This window comes from Callorhinus ursinus, unplaced genomic scaffold, assembly GCF_003265705.2.
Source record: "Callorhinus ursinus isolate GAN/ISIS: 27379988/994484 unplaced genomic scaffold, GSC_fseal_2.0 scaffold50, whole genome shotgun sequence".
In the NCBI taxonomy this organism is placed as follows: domain Eukaryota; kingdom Metazoa; phylum Chordata; class Mammalia; order Carnivora; family Otariidae; genus Callorhinus; species Callorhinus ursinus.
The window spans coordinates 8,335,710-8,357,441 of record NW_027397112.1 but is presented as its reverse complement, the minus strand read 5'-3'; the positions used below and the strand labels follow the sequence as shown (position 1 = coordinate 8,357,441).

Here is a 21,732-nt window from a genome sequence, read left to right as displayed (position 1 = left end):
ATGTAACTACCTCCTTCCCATTAGTGTCTCATTAGGACCTGGGCCCAAGAAAAAGGCCTGCTGTCGGGTTGTCTGTCTCTGCTCGGCACTTCCTATCTGTACCAAGAAGAAACACTGAAATTTCCACCCAAGTTCTTTTCTTTTCTCTCCATTCCCATGTGAAGAGGAGAGGAAGGAGCTCATTTTTTGTGGGTTTTTTTTTTTTTTTAATGACTGCACACTCTTTCTTTGAGTGACTTGCCTTCAGTTACACAACCATTCCCTTATTAGAGGACCCTGGGTATGTTCAATTTTCAACCCTTAAAAATAACACTGTGATGAACACACTTGAGGAGAAATCGTTTGCGGTGTTTATTCCCAGAAATAGATTTACCGAGGCAACAGGGAGGACTTTTAATATATATCGCTGTGGGACACCCAGAAACAAACGAAAACCCCGGTAAAACAAAAAAACAAAGATGCGAACCAGAGTCCTCACAGAGGAGACAACATGAAAAGGAAATAGGTGGAGTGTTCAGTGCCTCAAAGAAAATAATAGTGGGCCAGGCAAGTGGCCGGAAAGTCACCTCCTCCACTGTGGGACTAACGTTAGATCTTCTGTAAGCAAAAGAGCTCCGGCAGATAAGCGCGTGTGGTTTTTCCATTCTTCAAAGGGTAAATGCTTTAGTTTCCTTCGACAAGGAACTCTGCTTGCACACAGAAGCCAGGCAGTTTTTACCTTGGCCCTGTCTTCCCAAACACATGTGGGCTCAACATGCGGTCTTATATCTGAGGTAGTGAAGTAATCACCAATCCCTGTCTGTTTTTCACAGCCGCCTCCAACCTGCTCTAGGCTGTTTTTATTTTTATTTTTTTAAGATTTTCTTTTTTTTTGGGGGGGGAGAGCGTGCACAAGCCGGGGGAGGGGCAGCGGGAGAAGGAGAAGCCCACTCCCTGCCACTGCCACCACGGATCCCAGGACCCTGGGATCATGACCTGAGCCGAAGGCAGACGCTTAACAACTGAGCCACCCAGGCGCCCCTGGTTTTGCCCCTCTTACTGCAATGAGGATGCAGACAGAAAGACGCACCTCTGTGCTAATCCCACTCCCCCCCCAGGGCCTGTCACTGCATTGCCCGATGTCAGCTTGTTGATGGCCACTGAAGCTATAAGACTCACAGCTAATGCTCAGCCCACGGGCCCCCTCCCAGGGACTAAGGCACAAAAGAGGAGGTGGGAATGGTCTTTGTGGTTCTAGATACCAGGACTGCCAGGAAGAGGAGCTGAACAGAAGTAGAGGGTGGGGGAAGGGCAACTCACAGGTGCTAATCCCAGCTTCCTGTCTGGATTTTCCTTGACTGCTGCTCAGGGCCTATCTTAGGATGGTCACAGCTGCCGAAATAGATCTCTTCCCTCACCTGTTCTGATGCAAGGAAGACCTTGATAACTTCCTGTCAAAAGAATGCCTGCTTTGGTGATTTTTCCTGGCTGTGGGACAATAATGGGGGCTCTGGTGCTGATCTCCCCAGGCCTCTCCACCTCTGCAAAGCGGCAGCCGGGAATGAGGGAGCCAACGGCCATGAGGGGGGCGTCAAGGGGCCAGCCACCTGTTTCTGGCCAGGGCCCAGACTTTTCTGTGAACTGTCCTTGGTCTGCTCCAGAAAACACTCCTGGCCCAAAGGACATCCCTCTGATTCAGAATGACCGAGAACATACCTTCTGCCCTCCTCACTCACCTGCTTTCCCCGCCAAGTCCGCTCCTACAGAATGTTCTATTCCTGCTTAACTCATCACCCTAGCCAAGTCTGGGGCCTGAAAACCAAGTGTTTGCTTTGGGGCTGGTCTCCCCAGCTCCTCACTCATTCACTCAACAAACATGAGCCGCCCCCCCGCCCCAGGGCTTGGTCCCGGAGGTGCGCAAGGGTGGAAGGTACAGCGAGGAGCAAGACGCGATGCCTGGCCTGGGAGCTGGAGGTGGATATCTGGCAGAGCGACCCGCCTCCTGGGGAAGGGAGTCCTCGCAGCAGAGCAAGCCCGGAGCACCGGAGACGGGGAGGGACCTGCGCATGCGTGGGAGGAGACTTTGGCGTCGCCCACATCGCCTAGGTAACCCTGACCCGCAGGAGCCCGCATGGCCTCCGGCCCTGGAGGGAGCTGTGGTCAGCCCCAACCGCAGAGTGCAGCCCGGACGGTGAGGGCTGAGCCAGCTTTTACCGGCGAGGCCTGGGGGCTTGGCAGATTGGGGAGCCGTCCGTGGAGGGGCCGACCCCTGGAGGAAGTGGAGTGGGAGCAGAGAGCGACCCCAGCCGCAGAGGAGGAGACTCGGGGAACCGGGGCTGGCGGGGAGGAAAATGAGGCCCCAGCGGGGTGAGGGAGGCCACTCGCGGGGTGCAGCGGGGGGATGTTGGGGAGAGGTTGGTCCTGATCCCTTGTCCGCCTCGCCTGAGTCTCCGGCTCCCCCCAGCCCTGGGTGACCGTCCTGCAGCCTGTCACATGGGCCGTCCCACCGCCGCCCCCGCAGCCGGGCCGAGTGAAGGAAGGTGAGACTCGGGGCTCACCCGCCTTGTACCCCACTCTGCTTCGCACATTCTCTGGGCTTCCTCGCTGCACGTCCCTTCGGCGCGGTCCCGGGCTGGGCTTTGGGGGGGCCGGTGGGGGTGGAGCGGTGGGCAGTGGGAGGACTGGCGTGGGCCTGCTTAACTCCCTCGCCCTAGACCTGCTGGAACTGATGTTGCTGCAGAACGCGCAGATGCACCAGCTGCTGCTGAGTGGCCTGGTGGCAGCAGCGCTCCACCCGGGGCCAGCCTCTTGCCACCCGCAGGTGCGTCAGCTAGGGGTGGGGTGGAGGTGTGCCACCAGGGCCACCGGCCTGCAGGTCCAAGGGCAGGGATCCATCTGGGGTGGATCCTGGAGAAAACGAACCAGGCAACAGTGCAGGCACCCAGCTGGGTCCCTTTGGCATCTATTATGTGCCAGGCTCCCAAGTCAGCAGCCTCCATGGGGTGGGAGTCCCCAAATCCAGAGCACTCAGGTCGTGTTTTCAAGGAGGTCTCCCTGCAGTGCATCCCCTACTAGACTGCAGGCCCAGGAGGACAGGCACCAATGTACCTGGAGTCTGCAGGGTGCCCGATACTTATTAGGGGCTCAAGTGATATTTGTTGAACAAGTGAAAAAATAAATCAATGACTATGAATACAAGGCAACTTCTACCCGCCTGGCACGGGGAGAGGGGCAAGGCATGAGCGCACACTCCCTAGGGAATGAGGACAGGCTCCTTGGAGGAGCAGGTGACCTTAGAATCAGCCCTTGGAAGCCAGGTAGGATTTTGCCGCTTGGAGGAGGCCAGGTTGTGTACACCATCCAGGCTGGCAGGGGCTGCCACCACTCCTCACAGCATGGCCCTCAGGGGGGCCCCTGGGATGAGCACCCCACCTCCCCGGTGGGGCACGGGTGGGTCCAGGGCCTGGGGGCGAGGCCAGACGCAGGTCACTGGACTCCTGACCCGCTCTGGAGTCATACCTGGATTCTTCCAGTCCCTGCTCAGCCACTTATTACCTGGATGACCTTAGACAAGTTGCTCAACCTCTTTGAGCCTCAGTTTTCCCTCCTGCAAAATAAGGAATAGACATCTCCAAAGTACCTAGCTGCTCAATACAGGGAAGCCAACTTACGATGTTCCTCTGGAGAAATTAGAGGAACAGAGAAGCGGGGGTAGGGACGTTGGGTCCCATAGCATCATCCCTCCTCCCCCTTTCCCACAATCCCCAGGTCTACCTGGAGGGTCAACAGGAGGAGGAGGAGGAGATGCAAGCCCAGGAGGAAGGGCCTTTGGTGTTTCATCACCACTACCTGCCCTGCCCGATGCCCGTGCTGGGCCCCTCGCTACCCTGGCCAGGCCCTTTCCTTCCCCTCCCCCCACATCAGCCTCACTTGCAGAACACATCCAGGATTCAGCACTGCCCTCCTGCCTCTGGGAAAAGGGGGGGGTAAGTGAGGCTGGGGGATCTGGGCATTGCCAGAGTCCTGCTCTGGGGTTGGGCTGGAAGAGCTCACCAGGAGCTGGGGGGCGGGGGGGGTTGGAGATACTTCTGGGTGAGACCCCAGAGACCACTTCTGATTGGGGGGGTCTTTCTTTTCTTTTCTCTATGTCAGAAGAACCATAACCGTGCCCCCACCCCCACCCCCCAGTGCCACAGGCACTGTGGGTGCAGATGTACCCCCGGCTTCAGGTAGGGGCAGGGTAGGGGGGCAGTGGGGCTCAGGGATGGGTCAGGAGGCGAGGAGGGCCATGTTGGGGGTGGGGGAGTGCCTATCATCACTGCTGCAGGCAACTGGCCTGTCCGTTTCCCTTTCACTCCTTGGGGTCTAGGGATGCAGGAGGGAGCCAAGATACGGGTACTGTCTCTCCCCAGACTACTATGATGCTGAGAGCCTACTGTGAGGACAGACACCAGCCCTGGGACCCTGCCAGCTTCACCGCAGAGCTGGAAAGAGCCCTGGAGCCCCTAGGTGCCCCTCTAGTGCCTACGACTCTGCACCCATGCCTGACAGCCCTCCCCCACTCCCTCAACCACAGCCAGGCCCTCTCCTGGGTGAATCAAAACCTTCTTCACCACATGGAGACCTTGAACTGGCCTCATCTCTGCCCTGGAGCACAGACCCCTCTAAGCATCATCCAGGGCTGGGAAGCCACCGGTGGGGGGGCCTAGGGGTCTAGAGCCCTCCCTTGCTCGACCTCCTCCACTCACCCCTGTGTGGGAGGGCCAGTGCGGTGGGGTCTTGGTGGCCTAATGACAGAGCAGGAGGTGAGGGGAGGACTGCTTTTGTTGTCCAAGGCTCTCTGAAGGCCTAAAGAGATGGGAGAGAGGCCTGGCTCAGAGGGTCCTGGAGCTGAGCCAGTTCCCTTGGGCCCCACCCTTGCCCAAGGAAGCTGGCTCTTTTGGCAGAAAGAAGTCAGAGCCATGTCCTGCTTGGGAGTGGCCTGAGGTCCCCGAGCGCCAAGTAGGAACAGAACGTCTCTCTGCTCTCCTGGGCCAGGGCGTGTCTCCCCCATGTCCCTGTCCCTTGGGAGAAATTAGTCACTCAGGGCTCCATGAGGAGGGGTGTCTGGTGCCTGGGCTGGTCAGCATGGGGGCACCCCAGGGCCTGGGCTGGCTGGGGCTCTGGAAGGCCCCTGTGAAGGCGAGGGGGGAGGGAGGCTTGGGAGACCTCTGGGGAGAAGTCCAGGCCCGGTGGGTGCCTTTCCTGGCCGTGGAGTTCTATCCCAGGAGAAGACATGGAGGCACAGGGTTGAGTCCAGGTGTTTATGTGCAGACTAGAAAAGGAAATGACCCCGATGTCCTCGGCTGCTCGTTATAGTCCTGCAGCCAGGGCCGGACCACAGTCCCGAGGAGTCACGCTGAGTTCCAGGGGCTGCGGTGGCGGTGGCCGTGCCACTCATGTTGGCTGTGCTCATTCGGCCCCAACTTTGGCCCTACTTAAGCATCCTGAACCCCGTAGGCGCCCATCCGCCTCTGGCGCCAGTGCTGGCCCAAGACGAAGCACAGGAGGACAGACGTCACGAACAAGAGCAGCAGCACCGACGCGACGGAGATGATGACGACCATCTGGTTGTCTGGCCTGGGCTCTGAGGGGGGAGGGGCAGCGGTCTCAGGCTGTCTGGCCTGGGCTCTGGGCAGGGAGGGGCAGCGGTCTCAGCGGGGGAGGGGCAGCGGTCTCAGGCTGTCTGGCCTGGGCTCTGGGGAGGAGGGGGCAGCGGTCTTAGGAGCCCGCCCGTGCTCCAGGCCAGGGCCCAAGGGGGAAGGGTCCGCGTGTCACCCACCCACGCCCCGTCCACCTTGCAGCCACCTGGGCTGCAGAGATGAAGGGCTAATGGTGTAGGATCTCAGGGAAAGGCAGGCCAGGGCCCAGGCCACCGGCCCTTGGCACCAGCGTAGGTATGCTGGCCACTGTGGCCCGCACCCTGGCGCGGTCCCAGCCCAGCCCCGCCTTGGGCAGAGCTGAGTGAGCTTCCACCAAACTCACTGAAGACAGGGAACACCTTGGCCATCAAGAGTCACAGAACAGCAGAGCTCCAGGGGACCTTTGGGCCCAACCTCTGAATGTAGAGAGGGGCCATGGCCAGGGGGGGGGGTGGCGGGTGACTCGGTTAAGGTCCGGAAGAGCAAGAGGGAAGCCCCGGGATTCAGCGTGGGGTCCCTGGGTGCCTGGCCCCTGGGCTGGCAGCGGGCGTGCTGAGGGCTTTTTCTTCCCCTAAGGAACTGAAAGTGAATGCCCTCCCCCACCCCTCCCATCCGGGGGGCGCCCCTCACCATAGACCTCGAGCATCTGGGGCTCAGAGACACGGTGAACGATGCCCCCGCCGAGAGACCGCAGATCCAGGCGGGCATGGCACGAGAAGTTGTGGTGGCCGTCTTCCCTGTGAGCCGTGCTGCTGTGCGTGGCCGTGGCCTCTCGGACGCTATCGTCCCCCCTGGCAAAGGTCTTGTTGCACAGGGCCTCCTGGCCGTGGAGCAGGGTGAGAGTGAGGCTCTCAAGGGGCTTCACAGCCGGCACGTGGCACTCGACGATGAAGGATCTCCCCACAGCCACCCACGCGGGCTGCAGCTTCAGCAGCACCTGCTGTGGAGGGTCTGCAGGGAAGGAGAAGGGGGGGCGGGTCAGATGGGGGTGCAGTCCCAGCGGTCCCCCCACCCCTGGCCTGGCCCACCCCCTGGCACCGCAGCGTTCTCAGGGCCTTGGCTGGACATGGGGCGGAAGCGGGCTGGGGCCTGGCCTGCTCTAGAGCGTAGGGAGAGGACAGAGGAGGCAGGTCAGGGTGAAGGATGGATTGGCCGCGAGTTTTATCAACATGACGTTTTCTGGAATCGACAAAATGGAGGTGGCCAGGGGTCTACAAAGCGGAGGTCTAGAAATTGTACAGCCAACCAGAAACAAACAAACAAAAATGGATCTGTCTCCGTCTCCAGAAATCAAACACAAATTTCCGCATTAAACAGCTGGATAACTGTATTGAGACCAAGAAGGGGGTGCTCACTGGAACTGGGCCAAGAGTTGTGGGGCCCCCACTTAAGGGGTGGGGGCTGGAGTCAGACCTGCCTTGCTTAGTTAGACCTGCCATCCCTTATCTATTAGACAGGGCCCTCAGTGGTACCATGGATTCCCTTTCGAACTAGAATACCTTGCCCCCATCATCCCAAGGTAGTATGTTGGATTTAGAACATCTTTCTGTTCACTTGATCCACTGTGCTGGTCATGGGGAGGACCCCAGCCATACCCTTGGTGCCGAGACGTTGAGAGAATCCTGCCCTATGGGAAGGTCTCCATGACCCGTGCACAGGTGTGTATGGGTGATGGTCACACATCTGCCAGGGGCCCTCAGGAATATAAAAGCAGGGGTGCCTGGCTGGCTCAGTCGGTTAAGCACCCAGCCCTCAGTTTCAGCTCAGGTTGTGATCTCAGGCCTGTGAGAGCAAGGCTTGTGTCCGGCTCCGTGTCTGCTCATGTTCTCTTTCCCTCTCCTTTCCTTCCCTCCCCAGCTCTCTCAAATAAATAAATCTTAAAAAAAAAAAAAAAAAAAGGAATATAAAAGCACCAGTCATGCCTTAACCTTCTCTCCATGAGGTGAAGGGGCGACCGGAGAGCCTGGCGGCCCTTCTGTTGGCGCCCCGCTATTTGTGGTGGGGTGGGGGCTGCCCGGTGGCGGGCTGCTACTGAGCGGGGAGGGGACTGTGAGCATTGCCGGGAAAATGACTTGTCAGTTGGTGCAAACCTTGCCTGGACTGTCCTCTGAGCAAGCCTCGGAGGTGGCGTGGCCAGCAGGCTCACGGAGTCCAATGAAGGGTGTGAGCAGACTCTGAGCCCATGGCCGGCGTCCCCCCCAGGAGCCCAGGGAGGTGGGGGCCAAAGCGAGTGCCCAGGAGCAGTACCAGAGCTGCTCTGCAAACAGTCAGTAGACACGGGCTCGGCCCTGGGGAGGAGGGCCCCGCAGGGCGGCACTCACAGACCACGCTGATGTTGAGACTCTTTAACTTCTGATTCCCGAAGCAGGTGAAGTAGCAGTGGATGACTGTGTCCCGGGAGATGTTGGAGATCAAGTACTGCTTCCACTGAGCTCCCGACTCCAGCAGGGTCTTGGTTAGGGCCGTCTCCAGGCCACCAGTCTGTGGCTGGGCACAGCTGGTGCTACAGTTGATCAACTTGGACCCTCCGGGCTCCACCACAAGCTGCTCCGGATACATGTGCACCTCAAACCCCTCACCAGACCCTGGAAGACCAGAAAGACTGGGCAGCAAACGTGTCTGCTGCCCTGCCCAGTGGGCCTGCCCACCGCCAGCAGTCTGATCACGGGGCAGGTGCCCAAGAAGATAGGCCAGAGATGGCCCGTCCGCTACTGTCCCGTTGGTCACGCCTTATGTATCGCCCCATGTCCAAACCACGGAGGCGACCCCACAGCTCTTCCTCCAGCCCACCACCTTCAGATGAGTCTCCTCCGTGCATGTCTTCCATCTCCATGCAGAGGGATCCTATGCGACCTTCAAAGCCCAGTCCAAATGTCCCCTCCTCCATGAAGGCCTCTCAGAGACGGAGGTGGACTGGGTGCTCTGGGCCCCCGTGGCCCTGGGTTCAACCTTTTCCTCCCTCCTTTCCTTTCTTCTGCAAACACTTTTTGAATACCTGTTGTGTGCCGGGCCCTGTTGTAGGCTCTGACGACACAGCAGTGACCAAAGCAGACCAAACCCTACCCTTGCAGAGCTCCCTTGATCATGAAGGGGACAGACAATAATCAACAAGTGAAATACCCAGCCCTGTCTGACGGTGATCAGTGCCTGGGGCAGGAAACAGGAATGGGGTGGAGTTGCCATTTTAATAGGGTGGTCAGCACGGGCCTCACCAAGGCATTGACATTTGAGCACAGGCACGAAAAGAGGTGGGTGTGAGCCCTGCAGATATCTGGCTAGCGGGGGTGTTCCCAGCCTTCAGACCCTGGGTCAAGGGCATGCTTGGTGTGCTTGAGGAACAGCAAGATCAGGGCAGCTAGAGCTCAGTGAGGAGGAAGGCAGGGGGAGAGGAGTTCAGGAAGATAATGGGACCACCTGGCAAATGATTGATATCCCTGCCAACTCTCCCTTAGATGTTTTAGAGCTTCTAGAAGGCAGGGCTGAGATTTTATAGGTTTCCCTCAGTGCTTAGCACAATGCCCTGTGTGTGACAGACATCCACAAGTATGTGATGCCTCAAGATTGAGTCCTCAGAGCCCAGCTCCCACTCGGAAGGTCCTTGATCTCAAACAGCGGATCCAATCCCGCGCTTCCCCCACACCCGCAAGTCCCCACTCAGCGCTCAGTGAGTGGCATATAATGAAGTGGCAAGAAAGGAGCCTTGCAGGTAGACAGAGCTGGATTTGAATCCTGAGTTTGCCATGTACCAGCTGGGTGACCCTGGGCGAGGTGCTTTCTCCCTCTGAGCCTCTTTCTTCACCTGTCAAACAGAGTAGTAATCCCTTTCCTGCAGGGTTGTGGTGAGCTAGCCCTTGAAAAGCACCTGGCAGGTTGTCCAAAACGGAGTGCTGAGCACATGGTAGCGTTTCCCTTCACAGTCCCCTGACTCCCTGGAGGTTTTCGCTTCCCTTTGACAGTAGTCAAAAGGCCATGTCCTCTGCTGCCCCCTGCTGTCCCTGGGCCACATCTGAAGAACAGCTGGGGCATTCCCTCACCTTCCCTGGAACCCCAGCATCCCCTCCTGCCTCAGGCCCCCACGCAGTCCACCATTCAGCCTCCACAACCTGCTACTTCTACAGGCCATGCAGCCGTGGGGCCTGTTCAACCTGCTGTCGAAAAGACCAGCTTCCCCACCCCCCACGCCCCCATCCAGGATCATGGGGGAGCCAGGCTGGTAGAGCATCCTGTGCCCAGGGTGGGCTGCCCCTGTGTTCAAAGCCTCGGTGACTTCAGGACCAGCCCCACCTCCCACGCCTGAAGCCAGGGGGACAGGCGGCCCCCCCCCCTCCAGGCTGGCACATGCCAGGTCAGGATCCCCAGGTACCAGCTTACCTGGGCAGCAGAACAGGACAAGAAGGGCGGTGGGCAGTCCCCAGCAGCCAAAAGGGGACATCTCGAGTGGCATCCACAGGCTCACTGGGAACAGCTGAGGGCCTCCTGGAGGGAGATGGTGGACCCAGGTCAGGGAGTGGTGGCCTGGAGCTGTAGCCCGGAACCCCAGTCTTCTATGAGCTGATGACCACATTTCCTCTCATTATCTGAGAGGTCTTCTGGAAGCCACGTGGAAGGCCAGCTCTCAGAGCTCCAGGCCTGCAGGAACGCAGGCAGAGGAAGCTGGGAGGTAGCTGATAAGCCGGAGTATGATCTGGCCTCCTGCCATGCCACTGTTCCAGGGGTCAGCGCAAGCGGCGGGTATGCATGTGTGATGTGCATGCACATGGGGTTCAGGGCAGTGTGTGTGCACAAAGGACCATGATGCCTACAAGCCCCAGACCTGAGAACCCCCAATCCCACAGGACACATTATCGAGTTCCCTTCTGGGGAGAGAATATCCAAAGTCAGGCCTGTCCAGGACATGCTGTCTCCTTCGCAAAGCGGGCCGGGAGCTGGGCTTCTCTAAGCAGACCCGGGCAGGCAGTGGAGGTGCTCCGGTGGACAGCCCCCCACCCTTGGCACGGCTACTGAAAGCTCAACCCCCACCCGCTTGCAACCTCATCCCGCCTGGACTCAGCTGATAGGGACAACTTGAGGGAAGAGCTCCCACGACAGTGCCCAGCAGCCCAGGCACAGAGTAATGGGGGTCAGTCTGGCTGTAGCCCAAACCCCCAGCCTCCACTTCCAGGGCGTAGCTTATGGTATCTCCCCCCAACCCTTCCAGGCAGGGAGCCCTCGTCTGGGGAGGGGGGCTCAGGGCCTGAGGCATTGCAGTGAGTTTCTAGAAAGGCTTTGTCACCTACTGAGGGAATCCCCAAAGGCAGGAGTCCCGGTGGCCAGCAGGGCCTGGGAGAGGCAGGAGAAGAGTGGGTCTCCTTGCTTTATCAAGGGGTGCCCCAGCATTTTCAAGGCTCAGGCCTAGCTCGGTTCCTGGGTTACGAGGGTGGAATAAAGTTGTCCCCTTCTCTTTGGCTACTGAGGCCAAAGGCTGTCACCACCGTGTGCTGTGGGCAAGGGCTGCTGGTCAGCCTGGGGCCAGGCACGTCCCTGGATGGCACTGCTTCGGAGTGATGTAGACGGAAGATGGAGGAAAGCACGAGCCGTAACCCCAGCCTGGGATCTGATCCGTGTGGCGCTGCAGGGAACACTCCTCCAGCCCACAGGGAGGCTGAGGTGCGGCCCCGGGGCTCCGACAGCAGACACTACTGTGCTGGAGACTCTGTGGTCTTCACTGGGTCAGAATAATAATGATGATAAGAGCGATAACAGCAAAAATCATAACAAAAATAATGCAATAGTAAACTGACCACAGCTCAGCACTGTCAGAAGCGCTCTACCTCTGTCAGGTAGGTATTCTCACTGTCCCTATCTTACCAATGGGGAAACTGAGGCACAGAGTGATTGACTTGCCAAGGTCACATCCCTAGGAGAGAGTGAAGTCTTTATGAGTGAGAGGAAGCCCACAGGGCAGGGGTAAGAGATGGATTCTTAGAAGCTACACGCCCAGGAGACCCTCGTGAGAGAAATGCAAGACAGCAGAAGGTCAAAGGAAATTGCTGGGGGTATAAGGGGCTTGCCATAAGGGGCTAGGCAGGGGTAGTGGTGGTGGTGGTGGTGGTGGTGGTGGTGGTGGTGGTGGTGTGTGTGTGTGTGTGTGTGTGTGTGGCTCATGCCCAGGGAGCTCTCCAAACATCTTCTGGAAGGGTCTGTGCCTGTGAATCCCAACTGCACACACAGCTGGGCCAGCCTGACTCCATCCCCACCAGTGTTCAAGTGAAGCTTCTGGGGCCCAAGGTCCTCCTGTAAGCCCTCAGCCCCAGTTCCCACCCACCACTTCCTCTTTGATCTCCAGGCATGGGAATGTGGCTGTGCATCTGATAGCTTACACATCAACTTGCCCTCCCTCCCCACTGGCCTGTCCAGCAGGGCAGAAGCTGATTCTAGATCTGCTTACTGTTCTACTGCGGGTATGGTAGGTACTACCCGGTGAACTTGTTGATGCTGAGTAGCTGTTCAGTAAGAGGATGGATGGAGGGATGGAGGGATGGTTGAGTAGATGAATAGAAGCAGTTTGTTTTGGTGTACAACCCAGATAAGATTGGATGGGGTCTTTCTTTTTGGGTCTGCCCGGTGTACCTTTCTCCTGCTGATGTCTCTGCTGATCCCCAGGCCTCGGAGCTTGGCTGAACACCTAACAAGGCCAACCAGGGCCCCTTACCCCACAAAGATGGGCCCTCAGAGTGAAGCCCGGGCAGTGGTTTTCCTGGGACTTTCTGAACCGGAACTGGTAGGAACAAGCCCTTCCCTTTCTGATCCTAACAGTGGGCACCCATGAGCCAGCAGCTGCCTGCACTTATGCCCCCGGCAAGTGAGGAAGCTGATAGAAAGGAACTTGACTCAGTGATGGAGGGAAGGTGACCCAGAATTGTCCCAGGTCACGTGCTGGCTACGGGGTGGCCTCTGGGTGGAGGGGCTGGTGATGACTCTGTGCTTTCCAGGGTGGAAGGTTCTGGCCCTTCAAACCTGCCCGTGGGAGTCAGGGTCCTTGTGAACCGGGAGTTACTTGGAGTAACTGCCTCACAGAACTTTTGGGGCAGAATGGGAAGGTAGTGTGGGGGGGCGGGGGTGCTGTCCTGGCATGAGGCTGCAAGGCCTTCCGGGAGAGGGAATGAGGTGGATTCAGGGGCCTGATGATCAGACCCTAGAAGGCCAGATGGATGCTTCCAAACGAAGAGGGAAGACCAACGCTTCCTGTCACCAAGAAGCTGCCTAGGGATGAGAGGAAACCGACCATCATGTAGATGAGAGAAGAAATTCGGGTGCTCCTTCTTGGAGTGCTGTTCTACCACCAAATACTCCCTGCCTTGTTCTTTAGGTCTCTGAGTTCTCCAGTGAAGGGGACAATAAAGCTGGACAATAAAGCTGTTAAGATGCTCTGCTCTGGAAGATACAAGAGGATTTGAGGGGAATGGAGATTGGTGTGTTGGTTTGGAGAGTGAACTCATGTCTTCACAGGGCTGGGGAAGGGTTTTGTCGTGACTGGGTCTTAACCCAGTGACTTCTTTCATGTTCCCAACAAAACCGTCTTTCAAGAACCAAAGTGAGAGAAAGACAGATAAACAGAGACTGAGAGAGTTTACCCCCAAGATACCTCCACTAAAGGAATTTTTAAAGATGTGCATCCAGAAGAAAAAATGATTATAGGAGAGTTTTCTATGCAAGAAGGAAGCATGAGAAAACAAAACAGCAAACAGATATGGAAGATAAATATGTAATATTTATCATATTTAATTTGAGAAGTCTTAAAAAGTTCAAAACTAAAATACTGGGCAATAATATTTAAGAGAGGATTATAGTTAAAAACTTTCTAAACTCGATTGGATTATTTGTTCTTTGGGTGTTGAGTTTGATAAGTTCTTTATAGATTTTGGATACTGGCCCTTTATCTGATATGTCATTTGCAAATATTTTCTCCCATTCTGTCGGTTGTCTTTTGGTTTTGTTGACTGTTTCTTTTGCTGTGCAAAAGCTTTTATCTTGATGAAATCCCAAAAGTTCATTTTTGCCCTTGCTTCCCTTGCCTTTGGCGATGTTTCTAGGGGAAGAATGAAGGGGGGTAAATCGGAGGGGGAGATGAACCATGAGAGACGATGGACTCTGAAAAACAAACTGAGGGTTCTAGAGGGGAGGGGTGTGGGGGGATGGGTTAGCCTGGTGATGGGTATTAAAGAGCGTACGTTCTGCGTAGAGCACTGGGTGTTATGCACAAACAATGAATCATGGAACACCACATCAAAAACTAATGATGTAATGTATAGTGATTAACATAACAAAAAATTTAAAGGGAAAAAAAACTTTCTAAACTCTGCGTTGTTCAGGAGGGAGGGTGTACTTTAAGTTATAATGAGCATGGTAAAATTTCAAGAAAAACCAGCAGAGAGAGAGTGTTTAAGTTCTAAACCACTAGAGAAGGTTAAAATGGCATGAAAACAAGCAACCTTCAATTAAAAGAATTAAAGGAGAAAAGCATGGAAGAAGAGGGACAAATGTAAATTTTTAAGAAGATGGTATTAGGAAGTCCAAATTTATAATAATCACAATAAAGCTGAAAAACTTAACTATGGTTAAAAGAAAGAGATTTTCAGATAGATTTTTTTTTTTTAAATCCTTTCCCTGAGGGGGCTGGCTCAGTCAGTGGAAGCATGCGACTCTTAATCTCAGGGTCATTAGTTCAAGCCCTATATTGGGTGTAGAGATTACTTATGAATAAAATCTTAAAAGAAAAATTAAAAAAAAAATCCTTGCCCTGTGTGAATCTATTCCTGCCTGGTGTCTGGATTTAATGCGAAGACAAAGCCTTGTACTCATAAATCAGTCACAAGAGAACAACCATGAAGAGGAATAGTGCATGGGCCTGCTACCTTTATAAATCCTCAAACTTTTAATGGGATTCAGGGTGATTCCCTTGGAAACGACAAGATCTCATGTGACTTGCATGACCTGGATCACGATTCCCCCTGGTGCCATGCTTTTCCTGCACACACAACTTGGTTCTGAGTCACTTTAGCTCCTGGACAGCTTAAAGACCGAGCACACCTGCACGTTTGTCAGATGTAGGTCAGGGGTGTTGGATGGAGAAGACAGATAACGTATGGATGGGAACCCTCCTGACAGGAAGCAGAAAGGGAGGGACTTTCCAAGTTGGAGAGAGAGGGTTTGGGAGGCAGTAACCTCTTGTGTCCTCCCCTGCTTAGATTTCTGGTGATACACCCTGTCACAAGGGAACATCCCTTTGCCTTTTCTCAGCAAAACTTGATTTCCGATTACTAAGAGAAGGGGCTGGGGGAAGGAATGGGAAACGAACATTTCATTGATGTGTATTCTCTGTTAGGGACTGAAGTGAGGTTTTAATACACTGTTTTATTTAATTTTCATACAAAAATAATGAACCACAAAAATAAGGAACCATTCTGCATTCTGATTATGCATTTGAGAAGTGGGGCTTAGGTGAATTACTCATGTACACAGGTCATGGAGCTATTAAGTGATAGAGCGAGATGAGAACTTAGGCAAGATCAGTGGTTGCCGGGGGTTGGGGCAGAGGGAAGGGTGAATAGGCAGAGAACAGAGGATTTTTAGGGCATAGAATGTACAACACCAAGAGTGAACGCTAATGTAACTGTGGACTTTGGGTGCTAAGGGTGTGCCCATGTAGCATCACTGAACGTAACAGGTGGACCACTCTGGTGGGAGGTGTTGACAACAGGGGAGGCTGTGCATGCATGGGGGCTGTTTTATGTTTTGTTATGAAGATAAAACTACTCTAAAAAAATAAAGTCTATTTCTATAAGTAGCTCAAACACACAACCTCAAAAGAGAAACTTCTGGATTAAGGTTCTTGTCAACTTGTTGAAAATGCAGGTTTTTAAACTCAATTCTTACTCAGTAGAGCGTAGTGGAAGTTGTGGACTCGGTCATTCCTAAATTCTCATCTCAGATTGGATTTTTAAAACATGAAAACACAAAACCCAGGGTGCCTGGGTGGCTCAGTCTGTTGAGCGTCTGTCTGCCTTTGGCTCAGGTCATGATCCCAGAGTCCTGGGATCGAGTCCTGCATTGGGCTCCCTGCTCAGCAGGGAGTCTACGTCTCCCTCTCCCTCTCCCCCTCCCCCTGCTCATGCTCTCTCTCTCTCTCTCAAACAAATAAATAAAATCTTAAACCCACAAGACCCAGTTCTCTGGTATTTATGAGACACACCTAAGGCATAAGAGTATGGAATGGTTGAAAGTCAAAGGATGGGAAAGAATATACCCGGCAAACACTAACCAAAAGAAAGCTGGGAAAGTTCTGTTCATATCAGAGAAAGAGAACTTCTAAGACAAAAATATTATGAGGGATAGCATGAATGCCTGGATTAAAGGGACAGATCACCAGAAAGTTATAATTCCTCTAAATTTGTAAGCATCTGCCTTGCAAGAACCACAAAGAGATAAAACCATCATTATAGCAAGGAATTATAATACATGTCTCTCAATTAGGAATAATGAAGCCACCAAACAAGAGTGTAAATGAATGGATGAGATGAAACACATAATTTAAGAAAGCTCGATCTGCACCTCTAAATTAGAAAACACAAACTCTTCAAAAAGATAGGCTTTAGGGAGCCTGGGTGGCACAGTAGGTTAAGCATCTGCCTTGGGCTCAGGTCATGATCCCAGGGTCCTAGGATCGAGTCCTGCCTGCATCGAGCTCCTCGCTCAGTGGGGAGGCTGCTTCTCCCTCTCCTCCCCACCCGTGCTCTCTCTCGCTATCTCTGTCTCTCTCAAATAAATAAATAAAATCTTAAAAAAAAAAAAAAGGCTTTACAGCCCCATATACTCGGTAATGTGAAAACGTCCTCTGACACATGGGTCAGAGAAGAAATTGTAATGGCATGTTTTAAAAATCTTCGCATTGGGCGCCTGGGTGGCTCAGTTGGTTAAGCAACTGCCTTCGGCTCAGGTCATGATCCTGGAGTCCCGGGATCGAGTCCTGAGTCGGGCTCCCTGCTCAGCGGGGAGTCTGCTTCTCCCTCTGACCCTCTTCCCTCTCGTGCTCTCTATCTCTCATTCTCTCCCTCTCAAATAAATAAATAAAATCTTTAAAAAAAATCTTCACATTGAGTGATATATTAAAATGCCTGGGATACATCAAAAATGGCACTTCAAAGGAAATGGATAGGCTTGAATGCTTATATTAGAAAAAAAGTCAGAAATAAGTATTCAATCTTAGTATGTAGCCAAGAAGTTAGAAAAAGAACAGCAAAGAAAACCTGAAAGTGACTCAAAAGGGAGTAAAGATCAGAGCAGAAATCAATGTAAACAGAACAACAAAGTAAATACAAAATGGAGTAATAAAGAGCAAAACCCAACAAAATAGAAAACAAAGATGTGGTAGACAGGATTAATAAAACCAAAAGTTCTTTGGAGAAACTAATAGTATAGGCAAATCTCTGGTGAAATCTACTTATAAACAAAAGAAGGTACAAGTCACCAGTATTAGGAATGAAAATGGGAACATAGCTACAGGATTACAATGAAGACAGTACAAATTTATAGAAACAGAAGGTCGGCGTGGTTGCCAGTGATTGGGGGAGGGGAAGTGAACTGCTTCATCGGCATAGTTTCAGTTTTGCAAGATGAAAACACTCTGGGGTTGGCTGCCAAACAATGTGAATACACTTAACACAACCAATTCTACACTGAAAAATGGTTAAGATGGTAAATTTTATGGTATGTGTATTTTACCACAATTAAAAATTTTAAAAGACTATAAATGACTTATGCCAAAAAAATGAAACAAAGCAGACCAAATCTTAGAAAAATATAACTTACCAAACTTGATTTGAGAAGAAATAAAATGTCCGAAATGGTTCTATAACTATTAAAGAAACTGAATCCATAATTTAAAATCTTCCCACAAAGAAAATACCTGGTCCAGATAGTGTTATGCAAGTTTAAGTAAAGATGGTTCTAATTTTATGAAAACTCTCCCTGAGAATGGAAAAAGCAGGAACACTAACTCTTTCTATGAGGCCAGGGTAACCTTAACCTTAACATCAAAATGAGACCAGTACAGGATGAGAAGGAAAGATTAGAGGCCAAACTCACTCATGAATATAGATGCAACAATTATACGAAAAATGCTAGCCAACCAAATCTAGCAGTGTGTAAATATATATATATCACATCCAAATTGAGCTTATCTTGGGTATGCAAAAGTTGTTTAACAATAGAAGGGGACCAGGCGCCTGGGTGGCTCAGATGGTTAAGTGTCTGCCTTCAGCTCAGGTCATGATCCCAGGGTCCTGGGATCGAGTCCCGCATGGGGCTCCCTGCTCCTTGGGAGCCTGCTTCTCCATCTGCCTCTCTCTCTCTCTCTCTCTCTCTGTCTCTCATGAATAAATAAATAAAATCTTTAAAAAAAAATAGAAGAGAACCTACAGATATCATTTATTATGTTGGTAATAGAAGACTTTGGTGCTCTATGTCACATCACTTCTGCCCTTCTCTGATATCAGCAGAAATTAATGCAGATAATTTCATGCAAGCTTAGACTTACCTTACCCTGCAGTGGCCCACCTCAACTTTATACCATGTTTCTTTTTGCTTCTTGCCTCAGGGTCTTCTTCAATGCTTTAGGAGCCACTTATCAGCCTGCTAAGTGTTTCCCAAAAGTGGGAGAGAAGTTCCCTAAGATGCAGCCCTCAATCAGTGAAGGACAGGAGCTGCGGGATGTGAGCTCCAGCCTCTTCCTTCCCCTTGGGCACCTATAGGAGGCATCTAGCAGGATTCTCCAAGGTTGCAGAGAGTCAAGCGCCCTTTGCCTGCATCCATGACCTCAGTCAAGCACCTTTAATAGGCTTTTCTTCCTTCCCCTCTCAGATCCCCCTGCTCTTTCACTGCCAGCTTTCTGGAATCACCTCTTAAATAACCTACCTGAACCCAAGTCCTTGTTCCAGGCTCTGCCTTTAGAGGAGCTCAAACTAAAAACTCATATTAACAGATTTAAGAAGAAAAACATAGGATCATCCAGAAAAAAAAAAGAGAACATTCAATATCGTTTCATGAAAAAGATCTTAGCAGATTGGAAGGAAACCCTGGAGATCAAGAGTCACATGCTCCATTGACTGAGCCCGCCAGGCACCCCTAGAAGGAAACTTCTTTATTTTTTTATTTTTCTTATGTTTAAAGATTTTTTTTTATTATTAATTCATTTGAGACACAGAGGTACAGAGAGAGAGAGAGCATGAGCAGGGGGAGAGGGAGAGGGAGAAGCAGGCTTCCCGCAGAGCCAGGAGCCCGACGCGGGGCTCGATCCCACGACCCCGGGATCATGAGCTGAGCCGAAGGCAGACGCTTAACCATCCAAGACACCCAGGCGCCCCAAGGAAACTTCTTTAAACTGGTAAAGAGAATTTACAAAAAGCCTATGCATATATTATATTTAATGAGTAAATCTTAGGAGCATTTTCTATAAAAGCAGGAACAAGATGGGGATGCCCACTATCTCTGCTATTTTTAACATTGCTCCAGAGGTCCTAGATAAACTATCAGTATTTCCATATGATACAACTGCCTGGGTAGAAAACCCAAAAGAATGACCAGACAAATGATTCAAAACAACAAGGGACTTTAGCAAGGCAACTAGCTATCAGATCAAGATCCAAAAAAATAAGTTGCTTTTATGTCTATCAGTAACATACAATAATGAAATTTTAAAAGCACACCATTTACAGTAGCAGTAAAAGAGGAATAAACTAGCAAAACCTGTGTGACCTATAGTAAGAAAGTTAGAAGAGAGATTCATCAGGAATCCCAGATGCAATCCTCAGAGGAAGGGGACCATCCCTTTCTCTCTGCATCTGCTCAGAGCACAGCGCAGATGGCTCAGGCCTTATCCACGTGGGCCCATGGGCCAGAAGGCAGCCCCTTGCTTCTAAATCTGTCACCTGATGACAGAACAGGAGAGGAAGCAGGACAAAAACAGGAAACAACCATAAAAGCAAGGTCAATAAACTCGTGAACTCAGAGATGACAGGGGGGAGCTTTACCCGGCAGGGAACAGCGGCCCAGAAGGAACTCTGGGGGTCTCTGCCCGCTTTAGCCAGGGAAACAGGCCAAGAAAGGGGAAGGAACTAGAAGTCGGGCCTTGACAGTCCGTGGGAAACCCCTTCCAGGCTGCCGAGAGGGAAGGGAGAGGCGTGACCTTACCCGTAGTCGCTGCGGATGGGAGGACCGTGCTGGGTGGGGCGGGGGGCGGGGACGCAGGGCAGCTGGGGTCCTGCGGCCGGGAGCGGCGAAGGGGACAAGGTGCTCCCACCTCTGTGGTCGTGTGGCTCTCTCTGCGTGTGTGAATTCAGACTCCTCCCTCCCTCCTCACGCCCAAGTCATGTGCTTTCCTGTGGCAGGCTCCCCACTCTAACGAACCTCACTTTCAGACCACTCCTGTTTGTATTTTTTTTAAACGGTGGCAAAATCCACACAAAAGAAAAGGTACCATGCTAACCACTTTTAGGGCACTGTGCTGTGGCCTTCGGGTACATTCGCACTGTGCTGCCACCATCACCGCCGCCCACCTCCAAAGCATTGTCATCTTCCCAAAGCGAAACTCTGTCCCATTAAACACTAACTCCTGGTTCCTGCCCCCTCCCAGCCCCTGGCAACCACTGTTCCCTCTGTACAAATCCCATTACACCAGGAACCACATAGCAATAGGAGCCTACAGTACCTGTCCTTTTGTGACTGGCTTGCTTCACTTCACCGGATGTCCTCGAGGACCATCCGGGTCAGAGTTGGTGTCAGAATCTGCTTCCTTTTTAAGGCTGAGTAACACTTGGCCGCCTGTGCAGTCGTTCTTTATCCACTCATTGGTTGATGGACACCTGCGTTCCTCCTGCCTTTTGGCTACTGTGCATCAGGCTGCTATGAGCGTGGGCACAGATACATCCTCGAGGCCCTGCTTTCAGCTCTGCAAGGTGTAGCCCCCATAAGCGGAATTACCGAGTCATAGGATAGTTCTAGGTGCAAGTTTCTGAGGAACTGCCATATGCTGTCCCCCTACTCTCTTTGGATATGCAGCGTCTACACTGCTGGGGGCCTTTGATGGACAGTTCCAGGAAGAATCCCCTATTGTCCCCCTGCAGGAGGCTAGTCACTGTCACAGAGCTGGGTTTTCCCCTAACTGACATGCCCTGCCATGAGAAACTTCTATTTGTGACTAAGAACCATTGCTTTCTCAGATCTTGCACATTTGCCACCTCGTCCAGCAATTAAAAAAAAAAAACAAAAAAAACAAAAAAACCCTACTCTAGCAGAGTGGTTTTGTACCAATAGGCAGAAAGTATCAAAGCCAGGTGCAGAGGTGGGTGCTGGGCAGCCAGCTCGGCTCACACACAGGCAGGGGATCTTGCTTCCACAAGCCAGCCCCACATACCATTTAAATTCCTGGCTTAGCAAAGTCACAAATTAGACCACGTGAGAGACCACAGGGCAGTCAAGGCCACGAACACTGAGGGTCTGCTGCTTCTGGAACAATCTCTCTTGGTATTTTTGTGCATCAGCATCTTCACAAAAGTTCTTTTTGGAATCTCTCTGTCATACTGCTGGCGGAAACAAAGCCAATGTGGGATGTTGGGTGGGAGGGCATCAAGGCCCAAAGCTTGGAGGAGCCCATGTGACTTGAAACTTTTGATGGCATCTGTCATAGACACAAATTAGGATGCATGTCCCATTTGCAATTTCCCCAGGAGTTATGCTGGACTTGGTCCTTTTTGAGGGGAACCCCTCCTTTCTCTACTTTGGAAGGTTTTCTAGGGAACTTCTGTCCTCCAACTCGACCACACTTTCCTGCCAAATGATTGGTCCAAGATTGGCATCATGGTACCCCACCTTCAGGTCTTACCTTGAGGGTTTGTCGTGGTGGTGGTGTTTAACAAGTTGGGGGAAGAGCCTTTTTTCTGCCTGGTTGCAGAAGTCGGAGGACAGATGCTACCTGAGGCTATCCCCCCAGTCAAAGGAGAAGGGGGATCTGCAGAAGGTGAAGAGGTCAAAATGCACA

At 52.4% G+C, this 21,732-nt stretch overlaps 2 protein-coding genes across 10 annotated transcripts; one reads left to right on the top strand and one right to left on the bottom strand.

Annotated features, from left to right (window-relative positions):
- The first annotated feature begins 2,071 nt into the window (after positions 1-2,071).
- On the top strand, positions 2,072-4,600 carry PRR29 (proline rich 29). Of its 5 annotated transcripts, none has more exons than XM_025890149.2 (6): positions 2,072-2,170; positions 2,444-2,519; positions 2,694-2,800; positions 3,748-3,965; positions 4,132-4,208; positions 4,392-4,600. In XM_025890149.2, the coding sequence occupies exons 1-6, from the start codon at positions 2,111-2,113 to the stop codon at positions 4,418-4,420; spliced, it is 567 nt and encodes a 188-aa protein (XP_025745934.2). In that variant the 5' UTR covers positions 2,072-2,110; the 3' UTR covers positions 4,421-4,600. The 5 variants fall into 5 exon arrangements, with proteins under 5 accessions (XP_025745934.2, XP_073739390.1, XP_073739391.1 ...); XM_073883289.1 differs by having other exon boundaries at positions 4,349-4,476; XM_073883290.1 differs by lacking the exon at positions 3,748-3,965.
- Positions 4,601-5,268: 668 nt separating this feature from the next.
- Positions 5,269-20,529, bottom strand: ICAM2 (intercellular adhesion molecule 2). Of its 5 annotated transcripts, XM_073883286.1 has the most exons (6): positions 19,887-20,041; positions 10,032-10,136; positions 7,982-8,245; positions 6,291-6,611; positions 5,677-5,716; positions 5,614-5,632 (listed from the first exon to the last, which is right to left on the bottom strand). In XM_073883286.1, exons 2-6 carry the CDS (start codon positions 10,102-10,104, stop codon positions 5,629-5,631), a joined length of 702 nt encoding a protein of 233 aa, XP_073739387.1. In that variant the 5' UTR covers positions 10,105-10,136; positions 19,887-20,041; the 3' UTR covers positions 5,614-5,628. The 5 variants fall into 5 exon arrangements, with proteins under 5 accessions (XP_025746024.1, XP_025746023.1, XP_073739386.1 ...); XM_025890239.2 differs by lacking the exons at positions 5,614-5,632; positions 5,677-5,716; positions 19,887-20,041 and adding exons at positions 5,269-5,605; positions 20,404-20,529; XM_025890238.2 differs by lacking the exons at positions 5,614-5,632; positions 5,677-5,716 and adding an exon at positions 5,269-5,605 and having other exon boundaries at positions 19,887-20,040.
- Between the last annotated feature and the right edge of the window lie 1,203 nt (positions 20,530-21,732).

What these genes read in the sequence shown, in the direction of transcription:
- PRR29 (XM_073883287.1), top strand. Translation starts at nt 2,111, where the DNA reads ATGGCCTCCGGCCCTGGAGGGAGCTGTGGTCAGCCCCAACCGCAGAGT. An exon ending in CAGCCTCTTGCCACCCGCAG is followed by an intron (nt 2,801 to 3,747) that starts GTGCGTCAGCTA and finishes CACAATCCCCAG; the next exon opens with GTCTACCTGGAGGGTCAACA. An exon ending in GCCTCTGGGAAAAGGGGGGG is followed by an intron (nt 3,966 to 4,131) that starts GTAAGTGAGGCT and finishes TCTCTATGTCAG; the next exon opens with AAGAACCATAACCGTGCCCC.
- ICAM2 (XM_025890239.2), bottom strand. Translation starts at nt 10,104, where the DNA reads ATGCCACTCGAGATGTCCCCTTTTGGCTGCTGGGGACTGCCCACCGCC. An exon ending in TGTCCTGTTCTGCTGCCCAG is followed by an intron (nt 8,246 to 10,031) that starts GTAAGCTGGTAC and finishes CTGGTCTTCCAG; the next exon opens with GGTCTGGTGAGGGGTTTGAG. An exon ending in TCTCAACATCAGCGTGGTCT is followed by an intron (nt 6,612 to 7,981) that starts GTGAGTGCCGCC and finishes CCTTCCCTGCAG; the next exon opens with ACCCTCCACAGCAGGTGCTG.